This window comes from Eleutherodactylus coqui, chromosome 5 (assembly GCF_035609145.1).
Source record: "Eleutherodactylus coqui strain aEleCoq1 chromosome 5, aEleCoq1.hap1, whole genome shotgun sequence".
Classification (NCBI taxonomy): Eukaryota; Metazoa; Chordata; class Amphibia; order Anura; family Eleutherodactylidae; genus Eleutherodactylus; species Eleutherodactylus coqui.
In genome coordinates, this window is record NC_089841.1 from 88,484,160 (window position 1) to 88,496,999 (window position 12,840).

The 12,840-nt window shown below is 42.1% G+C and overlaps 1 protein-coding gene across 4 annotated transcripts in view; it reads left to right on the forward strand.

Annotated features, from left to right (window-relative positions):
* Positions 1-12,152, forward strand: part of PIK3R1 (phosphoinositide-3-kinase regulatory subunit 1) — a 46,336-nt gene extending 34,184 nt beyond the window's left edge. For 2 of the 4 annotated variants that reach the window (XM_066602819.1, XM_066602820.1), the window contains exons 7-15: positions 4,852-4,957; positions 5,403-5,501; positions 5,613-5,793; positions 5,889-6,014; positions 6,172-6,314; positions 6,444-6,620; positions 6,722-6,790; positions 7,363-7,530; positions 7,622-12,152. In XM_066602819.1, the coding sequence (XP_066458916.1) occupies positions 4,852-4,957; positions 5,403-5,501; positions 5,613-5,793; positions 5,889-6,014; positions 6,172-6,314; positions 6,444-6,620; positions 6,722-6,790; positions 7,363-7,530; positions 7,622-7,811 (1,259 nt within the window). In that variant the 3' untranslated portion in view covers positions 7,812-12,152. Of the gene's footprint in view, positions 1-2,808; positions 3,097-4,111; positions 4,238-4,851; positions 4,958-5,402; positions 5,502-5,612; positions 5,794-5,888; positions 6,015-6,171; positions 6,315-6,443; positions 6,621-6,721; positions 6,791-7,362; positions 7,531-7,621 lie in introns of those variants that run through there. The other 2 variants (XM_066602822.1, XM_066602821.1) reach the window with 2 other exon arrangements.
* Positions 12,153-12,840: the final 688 nt, after the last annotated feature.

Here is a 12,840-nt window from a genome sequence, read left to right on the forward strand (position 1 = left end):
TTTTCTTTGCTTTTGCCTTGTGATCTGAGCGCTGACCCCCGCAGCAGCGCGTGGGAGGGTGATGTCTGGCTGCTGGACTAAATCCTGAGGAATCTGTGTGGCTAGACAGGTGTCTTCCTTGGCTAGCCTGATGGGAAGGATTTATTGCTTAATTGTTACTCTCCTTTTGACACTAAGATGAAAGGGCGATGCAGCTAAGATCTCTTGCACCAGAGACCCCCATATTAGATGAAATGTGGACCGATACCACCCACGAAGACTAATTGGTTACAAGGCTGTGTTTGCTGTCTGAATTCTCTTGCGTAACTTTTTTTTGTTTTGTTTTCTCGCTGAAAAAAACGGAATTGATCCCATCGCAGGGAAGTAAAAAAAAAAAAATAGAGAAGGAAACAAAGACATCGCATCCAGCCCTGCAGATAAAACCCGCTGCAGGGTGTCCGTTCCTTCATCATGGCTCCTGCCTTGTACTTGGCTTTTATTAAAGTCAGCTTTGTATGATCTAATAATAAAGCTCTGATGTGATTGTGCTGCCTGCACCTTGCTGCTAGGACACTAGGGGGTGCTCACGCCATGCTGCATACATGCTTGGCACTAGTAGTGTGGACAGTGGTAGCAGGACATATGGATCTGTGATGGTCTTGGCTCCTTTGTTTTATCAACTTTCTGATTTCTTGGAATGTCACTGAATATCTGACGCTTTCTTTGGAGACCCTGGCACGATATGAATTATGGCTTGTCGGAAACTTCGCAGCGGGCGTGACTGTTTATAGTCGTACTGTTTGATAACACGGGGCATGTTGTGCCTTCACGCTTGAGGGCAGTCAGTAGATACTTGTGTATTCTTGGTCCATATCATTTACATCTTTAATTGTGCTGGAAACTAAGATCTGTTTGTACATATTTCTTGTGTTAACCTGAAACTGCAGGGTAAAGCATCCATACGTCTGTCCTTGGGGCAGTACTGCAGGGTAAAGCATCCATACGTCTGTCCTTGGGGGGGCAGTACTGCAGGGTAAAGCATCCATACGTCTGTCCTTGGGGGGGCAGTACTGCAGGGTAAAGCATCCATACGTCTGTCCTTGGGGGGGCAGTACTGCAGGGTAAAGCATCCGTACGTCTGTCCTTGGGGGGGGGGGGGGCAGTACTGCAGGGTAAAGCATCTATACGTCTGTCCTTGGAGGGGGGGGGGGGGCAGTACTGCAGGGAAAAGCATCCATACATCTGTCCTTGGGGGGGGCAGTACTGCAGGGTAAAGCATCCATACGTCTGTCTTTTGCTTGTGTTGCGCCAAAAGATTATTTTCTCGCTCTTCACTGAATTTTTACCCTTATTTTTTTTTCTTTGTCTCTAAATGATGCTACTACTTCCATTTATTATATATCCCATAGGGTATAATTTTACTGCACAGTCTTGGATGCTTTTGTAATGTTTCCCCGTATTAACAGTGCCCTTTACTTTAGATGCAGTTAGAATTTTCAGTCCAACCAGTTCTAATGGTGATATTTGCTTTGACCACCAGAGGGAGCCATTTAGCTAGTTTAATCTCTATGAAGTCTTTGTTCTCATTTGCAAGACATGAAATCATCTCCTTAGTGTAACCCAAGACTCCATGATAAAGACGAGAGTGCTGCTTTGTCCAGAACTGCTTTTTTTTAAAAAACCTTTTTTTAGAAATACTGTGCTTTTCTAAGTAATTCTGTACCCTGAAGCCTTGGCTAATTTCATAATAGGGTTTTTAAAGAAGGGGCAGTGGAGCCGAGGTCTTAAGATTTATTGGTTACTTACAGCTATTGATTTAAAGTGTGTGTTTTTTGTGTGTGTGGCACACTGCGGGTCACATGCATTTCTTCGAAGCGATTTGTGATTAGGGTAACTATGCCAGCACACGTCTGCAGGGCTGTCACATGTTGTAACTGGGTTAAACGCCGCTTCATTTATCGCAGACAATTCTTGGCATTGTGCTCCTGCAGCAGTTCAGTTGGGCCATCTGCCGGCATGCACTTCTGCCGCCGGACGAGATAATCATCGCACATGGCGTCACCAAATCCCATTCACGCTGAACTACATTGCAGATCCTCTTATGGCGGCGTTCGTCCTTTGTGGTAAGGGAGCCGGCGTGATTATATATAGGAGCTGAGATCTGCAGCGGGCACAGATTGGCTGACATGTGATACGGGAGTACGTGTGCAGAACAATGCACATTTATCCTCCTGCAGTAAACCGATTAGTCACGGACTTTCTGGAACACACGAATTGCTATTAGGGGCAGACCGGCGAACCTGCTGCAACGTACCTGGTATTGCGGTGTGATTTCTGCGGAGGGGTGTCGACATCATTGGAGGTGCAAACATAACTTTTTTTTTTGCATGTCTTCAGCCCCCCACCCCCTTTTTTTCTGTCTATTCTCAACCACTTCCTGAATGTGGCGGTTGTCAAGTAGATCAAGTCTGCAACTCCATACTGGAGCCCTGCTTCTAGCAGTCGCTGACAGTCTATTTTAAGTCCCCACACAATGGTTGTCTCAGTTACTGAGCTAAAACCAGTGTGCTCCCTGCATCAGCCACTTGTTAGCTGATGACAGCTTCCCCGCCGGTGATTGACAGCCTCATCTATACCCTCCCCCCCCACCGCCACCCCCCCCCCACTCAAATCCCTAGCTCAGCAAATATTTGAACCTGCTTGAGTTAATCATGAAACTGAGATCTTTATCTCGGAGAGACGTGCAAGCCAGAGTCTCTTTCCCCCCCTCCCCTCCTGCCAGCCAGCGAGCGCTGCACTGAAATCGCCTTCACTTTTTAATCATTAACTCGAAATGAAGGACTAGATTCCACCGCACTGGCTCTGTGGTCTGACTCCTGAACGGAGGCGAGCTGGCGCTGACACTTCTCGCCTATGGGGGATATTAACCACTTAAAAGGAATCTAAACTTTTATTCAACTACTAGAAGAACCGGATTATTTATAGCACTTTTTTTTTCTTCTTTCCTGGAAATTGCTTGATTTTTGAAGAAAGAAATTTTTTTTTTTTCTTCCATTTTTGGATTTTAATTTTATTTTTGACGATTTGTAAAAGTGAGGACGATGCACGACATTCTAAGTAAGTACGTTTACTTATGACGGCCTTTCTTTTTAATGCTGATTTTAATTGAACTTTTCTGCTGGTTATTGGAGGGGAGGCTGAGGAAGGGGTTAATCGGCAGTCATGCTCTCCTTCCTTCCATCACTCTCGGAGACAGTGGAAATCTACCTGTCTCTTCACTAAGCCTATAGACTTTCCCAGCAAGCTAGACTGGTTTGCCGGCCTGCTCATGGGAATGTGACAGAGGGTTTGATCAGCTATTAACACTTTCCTTCCCTGTGAGCTTAGAGAGAGTGCTGGCGTAGTTGACAGTATAGTAGAAATACCCCATCATCCCAAGTATAGCTTTTTTTTTTTTTTTTTGCGCTTTTTAAGGCTATAGGAATACAGAAAGGATCTGCATCAATTTTATAATTGATTGATCGCTTTTATAGGGGGTGTGTAGACTTTTGCAATTGTCTCTAGTTTGAGTTGCACTCAAGTGAAAAGTGGTTGAGATGTATTAAAAAGGGCAAAGCAGTAGGAAATGGGCTGTGTGTGCAGTACGGACATGTGTAACGGGGTATCGGCTCCTTCTAACATTGAGTATATTACGTGTTGGTTTGGACACCTCATTTGCTTTCCGCCCCACTGCCTGTGCGCGGCCGGGACGGTGCTGGCTTTACATGTGCCGGCACGGTAGAGAAGAAAGGAAAGTGTCAGTGGTACGTGCTGCAGGAGATCAGCTCATCCGGCTGCCAGCCATGGACCGTACCATTTCACACGCTCATAAAAAAGGGAATTGCATTGTGCAAGTAACGTTATCAGAGGCAGCAGCCAAGTGAAGGAGGGGGGGGGGACACCTTATTACGTAATTATTTTTATGGCGCCTTCAAATCTTCCTTCTGTGCAAAATCTGAATATAAGGTTGGTGTGAGAGACAGGAGTGGCCCGTCGGCGGCCCGTAGGATTGGACGGCTCGGGTGATGATGTAATAGGTTTCTGTGCAGCCCCTTAAAGGGTTTAAATGAATTCCAAGACACCATTTCAGCGGAGGGCTTTATAGTTGTTACAATGTGCAACGCTATGTGGAGCCTAGATGAAGGGGTCCCACAGTACGACAAGCCGGAAGCGTATTTTGGGGGCGATTTGATGTTTTATATAGAGATGGATGCTCCAGGTAATGCCTCCTGCATGTATGGGCATCCTAGCCGAATCAGCCAGATTCTCTTTTGTTGCACTTTTTATCATCTTCTTCCTCTGCGCCGATCCCTTTTGTTAGTAGTCGGTGTAGTTTCTGTGCAGTGATCTCCAGTGGAGCCTATTGTTCAGAAGACTTCCTACTACAAAGACAATGGGCTGGGGAGACTTAGGGGTTAAATCCAGTGCTTTTTGTTGCGTTCAGCTGCCGCGATGATACTGAGCCAGATTAAAATGTCGTCTTTTATACGGAGATTAGTGCCAGGCGTATCTGGGTCAAAGCGATGCTTTTAGCAATCTGACTTGGTGCAGTTATTGACGTTTCAGCACTTTTTTTTTTTTTTTCTTTTTAATTTGATTTTTTGTTTTTTTATGTATCTTTTTTTTTTTTTTTTTTTTTGTTCATCAAGTACTGCTTTGAGCCTCGCTGTTGTCACCTGTTTTGCAATTCAATGAAGGCAGGTTATGCATAGCAACATGGTACATTGGATAGTTTCTTGATTTTTATTCTAGTCCTGCTGCTGCTTCATGGACTGTTCCATCATTGGCATGACATCACTTTCATTTTTGCCTTTTTTTGTTTGTTTTTTTCAGCACTGCCTCCAAAGCCTCCCAAGTCCACCACTGCTGTAACAAACAACGGTACTAATCACAGTATGTCTCTGCAAGATGCTGAATGGTACTGGGGCGATATCTCAAGGTAAAGCCAATCCCATTGTTTGCATGACTGTAGAAGCACGCTGTGTATAGATGTAGAACTTCTAGGAATGTTAGAAAGAGGAGCTGCGGGTATTATAGCAGGTATTGCTGTGTAGAGCATGACAAGTTGCTGGAGTTGCATAGAAATAAAGTAAATATAGAACTTTCTGTTCAGCCACTTCAGATTCCATGTAACACCTACTTAAAGGTTAAGTGTCAGGGTACTTGACTGCCTTAAGCCCCAAATACTTTTAGGCCAAGTGAATAGTCAAAAATAGTTGTCGGAATAAGGGGTATTGGGCAGCAAATGGCAATATCCTGTTGTAACAACCCTGTCTAGACATGTGGTTAGTGTTGCAGGGTAAGATGTCACTTCGTTGATCATTGACTCAACAATGGTGGTTCTCACAATCCTAAATTGATTTTTTTTTTTCCCCCCACTTCAGGGAGGAAGTAAATGAGAAACTTCGAGATACCACTGATGGTACCTTCTTGGTACGAGATGCATCTACAAAAATGCATGGGGACTACACACTTACACTAAGGTGAGGAGGATGTCATGTGTGATGTCTCTTATGGCAATGGCTGTAGTTCTTGGGCATGGCTTTCCCTTCATTGATTTACTAATGACATTTTACGATTTTTTTTTTTTCTAGGAAAGGGGGAAACAACAAACTAATTAAAATATTTCATCGAGATGGGAAATATGGCTTCTCCGACCCACTGACGTTCAACTCGGTGGTCGAGCTTATCATCCACTACCGGAATGAGTCTTTGGCCCAGTACAATCCAAAACTAGATGTGAAGCTCTTGTATCCTGTATCCAGGTTCCAACAGGTAGATATCCCTTGTAGTCTGCTACCAGATGGTCCTGTCGGCACTAGAGGAGTAGAAGAGAGGTCAACAATGTCTTCTTTTACTTCTCTCTTTAGGATCAAGTAGTGAAAGAAGATAGTATTGAAGCTGTTGGCAAGAAGCTGCATGAGTACAACCTTCAGTTCCAAGAAAAGAACCAGGAATATGATAGATTGTATGAAGACTATACAAGAACGTCACAGGTAAGGCAAAACCACAGTTTCATGTAAACCTTCTAGAAAGATCGAACGTTTCTGTGGCTGTTTGACTTGCTCAAGTTTCCAATAAGGGTCTGCTGTCTAGATGATCAGGAAGTGATAGAATTGCAGAATTGAACCAAATCCTCTTTGACATTTGCAGGAAATCCAAATGAAAAGGACGGCCATCGAAGCATTTAATGAAACCATTAAAATATTTGAAGAACAGTGTCAGACCCAGGAGAAGTATAGTAAGGAGTACATCGAGAAGTTCAGACGGGAAGGGAATGAGAAGGAGATTCAGAGGTACATAGATGTTGGACAACTGAAGTGTAAAGTGGTGTGAGGGTAGAAGCTGAGCCTTGGCCTTGTTGGCTTTGAGGATAAAGAATGGCCAAGACTGATCATGACTGACTCAATATTTTTTTTTTATAGAATTCTTCATAACTATGAAAAATTAAAATCTCGAATCAGCGAGATTGTAGACAGTAAACGAAGGCTGGAAGAAGATCTCAAGAAGCAGGCTGCTGAATACAGGGAGATTGACAAACGTATGAATAGTATTAAACCAGACCTGATACAGCTGAGGAAGACCAGAGATCAGTACTTACTGTAAGTTCTGCTCCACCTTCATCTCTAGTATGTATCTGCTTGCTATAACTAGAGCATCAGGCCTCCTTACTCATCTTGTTCTCCCTTTCTTCATACGATAGGTGGTTGACACAAAAAGGAGTAAGACAGAAGAAGTTGAATGAGTGGCTGGGCACAGAGAACACAGAAGAGTAAGTATTCCTACTTTGTCTCCTGGAGGGCAGGGGGGGACTTCTAGTTCTAATATGCCCAGTTCCAAAAATGCATTACCAGCTGGCACTGCATAAAGTTTATTACTATCTGATCTCTTGTAAATGGGCATCCTGGTGACCAAAGAAGCGCCATGGATTAGTTCTTTAGATTACTATGGCGTCACGGTTATATTAAGTCGAGAATCTTCTGGTCCTTATGGCCGATCATGCCATGCAAATCCTCTTTATAGCTTTAATGGGGCTGAAATGCACTTAATGCCAGGGGGTTTAAATACCTTTTATAGCAGGTGTAGTGTCATGATGCCTTGAAGGCACAGCAGTTCAGAGTCTCCCTAGATGAGTCATGAGAAACGTGCATTTATCTAGTGCTCTGCCATCTAGAGCATGTCGTTGTGCAAGAACGGGATGGCTACCTGGGATTTAAAGGGCATATGGCAGAGCTGAATTCTGCCATTTAAAGGCCTGACTGCTCAAGATGAGATAGTGTATCCAAATGACTCTGCTACATTTTCATTCACTTTGTAACCTGAGTTTTCTATTCCGCCCCCTAGTCAATACTCCACAGTGGAAGATGAGGACTTGCCTCACCACGATGAAAGGACGTGGAACGTAGGGAATATTAACAGAAATCAAGCCGAAAGCCTGTTACGTGGAAAGCGAGATGGAACATTCCTTGTACGGGAGAGCAGCAAACAAGGGTGCTACGCCTGCTCCGTAGTGTATGTATCTCTTTATTACAGACCCCCAATGCTAATAAATGCCCCGTCATCCATATTGGCTTGGTTATTCATGACTTGATTTCTCTTGCAGAGCGGATGGGGAGGTCAAGCACTGTGTCATCAACAAAACCCTTACCGGCTATGGATTTGCAGAACCATACAACTTATATAGTTCTCTGAAAGAACTGGTGCTACATTACCAACACACATCCCTCGTACAGCACAATGACTCTCTCAACGTCACACTAGCATACCCAGTATATGCACAGCAGAGGCGATGAGCACCTAACGAACTCTGGAGTCTATTCCCGCATCGACAAAAAAAAAGTTTGATGCCAGTTTCAGCAAAGGAAAAACTAAAATCCTCCAAAAAAGCTCCCTCGTCCGCCTACTTCACAAGATTGAGCTGCAGTATCAAAGCTACCTTCAGATGAGATAAGAGCTTTCTTTCGCCATGGAAGCAGGAGATGAGTGTTAAGCTGTGAATGTATGTTTCTAAGCTATTGTGCTTGCTTTGTGAGATCGAGAAGCACAGCAACAGAAAGATATGCTATTAGAAGCCTATCTCCCGGCCTGCAGGTACCTCGAGGCCTTCACCATGGTGCTTGTTTACGTTCTATTGAAGCTTTACCAGCTTGAATGTTGGTCACCGCAGATCCAAGAAGCCAAGGTGTCTTTTTGCTAGAACAGTACTTTCTTTTTTTTTTTTTTTTTTTTTTTCATTTTTTTTTTTTTTTTTTCGTCAGGGGAAACTTACCGTTCCATAACAGCCTTTTCAAGGACCAGTGACATATTGCTAAGTGGATCTACCCACACAAGCCTTGCGGATTGTTTCGTTTTCCCCAAAAAAAAAGAAAAAAAAAAAAAAAATTACAAATGTAGCAGAACGGCACTTCGGGAGAAATTTTTGGATAATGGAACCTTTTAAGAGTTTGCTTTCAACCCAAGCAAAGTGCCAGGAAGTGTTTTTTTTTAAGACTTATGAGAAAAAAAAAACGAATTCTGTTAAGAGAACCTATTTAATACGGACAACGACAGGATGGAAACTGATTAAAAAAACAGTATATATATAAATATATATATGTACATAGCAATTGGGGACAAGCTATCAAAAAGAAACCTATCAATACCAAACTGTCTCTTTATTTTGCTGACTGCTGAATCCTTAATGCTATGCAACATCCATTTTCTTTAAGCTGTTTTTCGTGTTTTTTTTTGTTTTTGTTTTTTTTATACGTACCAATAACATACCGTTCTGTCCAAGAAATGTTACTTTTTTGTTTATAGTTTCTATTTCGTGTTTTAGGAAATGTGCAGTACGTTTGTTTGGGGGGTTAAGAGTGGATGGTAGTAGCTGAGGTGAAGAGAATCATGGGAATTTAAAAAAGAAGAAAAAAAAAAAACTATTTTACCGTGAACCTTGTATAGAGTAACTTGGCGTTGTGCCCAAGATTAAAGAAGAAAATAATTGAAAATTCATTACAAATATTTGATTAATGCGTTGTTGGGCAGTGCCTAATGAGCTTCAAAGCTGCTTTTTTTAAGAAAAGAGAAATAAAACCTAAAAGAAAATATATAAATATATAAACGTAATAAATCAAGAGTTTGACAGTGTTTTATTATGGTTTTGTTTCTAATTATGGTACTTGGCGATTTCTTGTCCTCTGTCCTTACTACTTGTGACTAGGTGGAAAGCCTGCACAAACTTTCTGCCTCCTGCTCAATATGAACGTGACAAACCCCATCATTTCAATTGTGTAGCATGCTAACCCTGCCATAAGTAACTTCACTGCATTGGTTTTTTTCCAAGAGATTAAGACGTGTTTAATGAATTATGGTTAGAATCCGGCTTTTTTGGGATGATGGGGCAACTTTTTTTTTTTGTTTTTGGCCTAGTATAAATTTAATTGTTCTTGCATTTAAATTTCTGCCCCTCCCCAAAAGTCGTATCGGAAAAGATTGCAGATGAGCATGGAATACTGTGGGATACAAACGTCATCAATGTACCTTTTTTTTTTTTTTTTTACTTTCTTGGCACTTTCTCCACTGCTCCTTCACAGGCCAATCGTTTTTGAAACGTACCTTGACTAATGGCTCTGGGAAGCGGTGACACGTACTGCTTGAGTTTTGTATTCTATAGTATTTGCCGTTGCCTGCCTTGTAGTATTTGCTGACATTATCCAGTCGCCTATGTGGTTTATCTTACATTATAGTCCCTGTACATTGCTTTTACCTTCTAGACCAGGATGAATTGTGCTCTGCGTTCATCCAAATTTGTTGACTTTGTCCGCCATCTCCAACTTTGGAATACTTGGGAAGTCCCAAGACTTGTGAGATGAGCTTTTGTTCTTACAGTACATTAACGTATTCTGAAAACCAAACTATACTTTAATAATAGCGGGTCTGCATTTTTTCAGACTCCCGATTTTACTTTAGAAAAACTTTTTGGGCAAACTTTTTTGGCTTCTGTAGATTAAGTCAATGTTATGTCATGTTAAACCATCATCATCAGCTACTTTTTTTTTTTAATCTGTAGACTTTTCTGGAAATCATGCGGCCCAGAAATTTTTGCTTGATAAGTTGTTCCTTGGCTATGAACTATTTTTTTGGGGTACTTTTTTTGGATTTTACATCATTTGATAATTTAAGGTTATAAGATATTCTTTTTGTATGCGGTTTTTGTTTTCTCCTTAAGACTCTGGGGGAAAAGCATACTTCTTCCCCGATCTAAGCCATACTTTTTAAAAAAAAAATTTAATTTTTTTTTTTCCCTAACTTCATTGTAGTTTATTTTTTTCTCTCTCATACCGTTAATAGGTGAAATGGAAGAGGTTTTCTTAAGATAGAATAAATTAAGTTTGTGAATTGCACATGCACTGTTCATCAGATTCAAGGTACACCATGCAGATTTCTGAAGCACAAACACATGTTTTCAACAAGGAAAAATAAAAATGTAAATTTAATGTATATTGTGTTCTTGGTAAGTGTGAGAGGGATCAATAAGTTGATTTTTTTTTTTTTTTTTAAAGGGGTTCAGAAGTGTCTGCATTGTTTTCCAGAAACGGCACCACTCCTATCTATAGGTTGTGTCTGGTATTACAGTTCTACAGTTCATCCCTATCCAAGTGAATGCAGCGGTGCTGCAATATGAGCCACAGCCCATGGGCAGGAATGGGGAGAAAAAGACCCCCTTTTAAGGTGGTGATTATCCATATTGCAGTAGGAAAGGTGTACAGGGCAACTGAGTCTACAATACAAAGTCGATGCAAAAAGGAAAAAAAAAGTTTTTTTTGTTTTTTTTTCATTTTCTACAGATGTAAATATTGGCCCTTGATCTACAATGCAAACTCGTTGACTGTTGATGCATTTAGAAGTCTAGAACAGGTTTTTTTGAGAAGGCAACTTGTATTATTGCTTTGGTGGTCCTCTTTATATAGACAGCCTTCAGCACTCTAGACGGCGCTGAACCTATGTTCCATATGGTGCTCTGCTTAAAGGTGCTGACCACATATAAAGCAATTAATGGAGTGCCAAAGCCTACCTGTCCCTACTGTAAATGGTCACTTGAAACCCAATTTTTACCTAAAACACAAGTCCGTCAACTGTGTTAGAACTTAAGATATCTGAATGATCTCTCTCAATACAAAGCCATTGTGATCTCTAACTGGCCATATGTTTCCAAGTGGCTGGCCTCATGGAATTGCCTTTATGGAACTCGAGAGACCTCGGATAGATCTTGGTTTGGGCCAGTTGAAACATTTACTTATATATTGTATATTTGTGAATGTCAGTAGATGCTCTTTCATGTAAAGACACTTATTGTTTAAGTTTGATTTACATTAAAGGGGTTTTCCAGGCAGTGCCCGCTGCCAGTGCCGGGGTTCACTGAGGTTAGAGTGAAAACCGCTGCTCAAACCCGGTGTAGTGGCCAGCACTTGTAATTGCAAGGCCAGCTCCAATGGGTTTCGCCGGGCATTACACTGGCTGGAGCAGCTGCTTCCACTCCGACCCCGGTGTATCCTGGCATGGACAGCGGGCACTGCAAGGAAAACTCTGTTAAACTAGAATTGTTGAAGTCTCCACTCGTTTCCAGTCTTGGCAGTTTGCTGCCCATAATGTAGGCTTGGTTATGCATGGTTGTCCAATTTTTTTTTTTTATTTGGACAGACCTCTATGTGGTGTTCAGGATCTCTTTAGAAATGGGCAGCATTGTGCTCCTTGCCTGGCAGAGGCGAAACATGCCAAATTTTATATCCTTTAAATAACAGCTTAATGCGTCAATATTTATGACTCGCTATGTCAATGACTTCATATTCTTTGTCACCATATGACTGCATTAGCTGCCCGATGTGCTGCTATTTTTTTATTCCTATTTCAAATAAAATTATGTTCATTTGTTTATACAACATTAAAAGATGACTTTGCTAAACATCATTAATTCTTTGGTCTTTTGTTGGGGAGGAAAGGATGGTTAGTCGTTATTTGCCTTTACAAGGCAATTAATAAAGTTGTGCCTCTGAAACTTTGAGCTATAGCTTTGATAAAGCTCTGTGTCTCGTTTTAAGTTGCTTTAAAACATTGTATTAGACCTTCAAACAAAATAAAGATTGTTTTGAAAACTACGTCTTTGTGAGCAATTTATTACCTTTACTGGATAGAACCGAACTGTATCATAGAGTTTGGCTTCCTGTCCACGGGTGTTGCGGTATCCCGCCGTGGGAGCCGCCGCCCGGGAGCAGGAGCCTGCAGATGGATCTCCGACGGTCAGCCTATCTGACAGGCTGACAGCGGAGAATCGCAGCATGCTGTGATTTGCCGGCCGCAAGCGGAGAATCGAAATGATTCTCGGCTCGTGGACGGGGGAATCGCTCTCCGTAGCAGCGCTATGGAGAACGTTGGCGGTGTTTCCCGCCGCGACGAACGCAATGAAAACTCCTCTGTGGACAGGCAGCCTTAATACCAACCCAAATGAACACTCCAAGGAAGAGCGAGAAACGTTCAGTGTAAATACAACGAACGATTGAACGACGACTGCTAATTCATTCACTTATTTGTTGCTTATGTTGTGCTGGCATGAAGGCCTGACTATAACTGGCCCATGTAAACAGGCGGTTGCTCTATGAAGAACTGTTTACTCCGGAGACGGGCGCCTGGAAGAGATCTCCAGCGCTCTGCCTCCATTCAGAGATAGATAGAGAGAGATTTTATTTTTTGGCTCCTGTGTAAAATCCTGGAGCCATAATCTTTTGGACGAATGTCCGGTGCTTAAGTGCTCGACAGTTATCCCGTGGAACGGGGACGCCTTCGGCT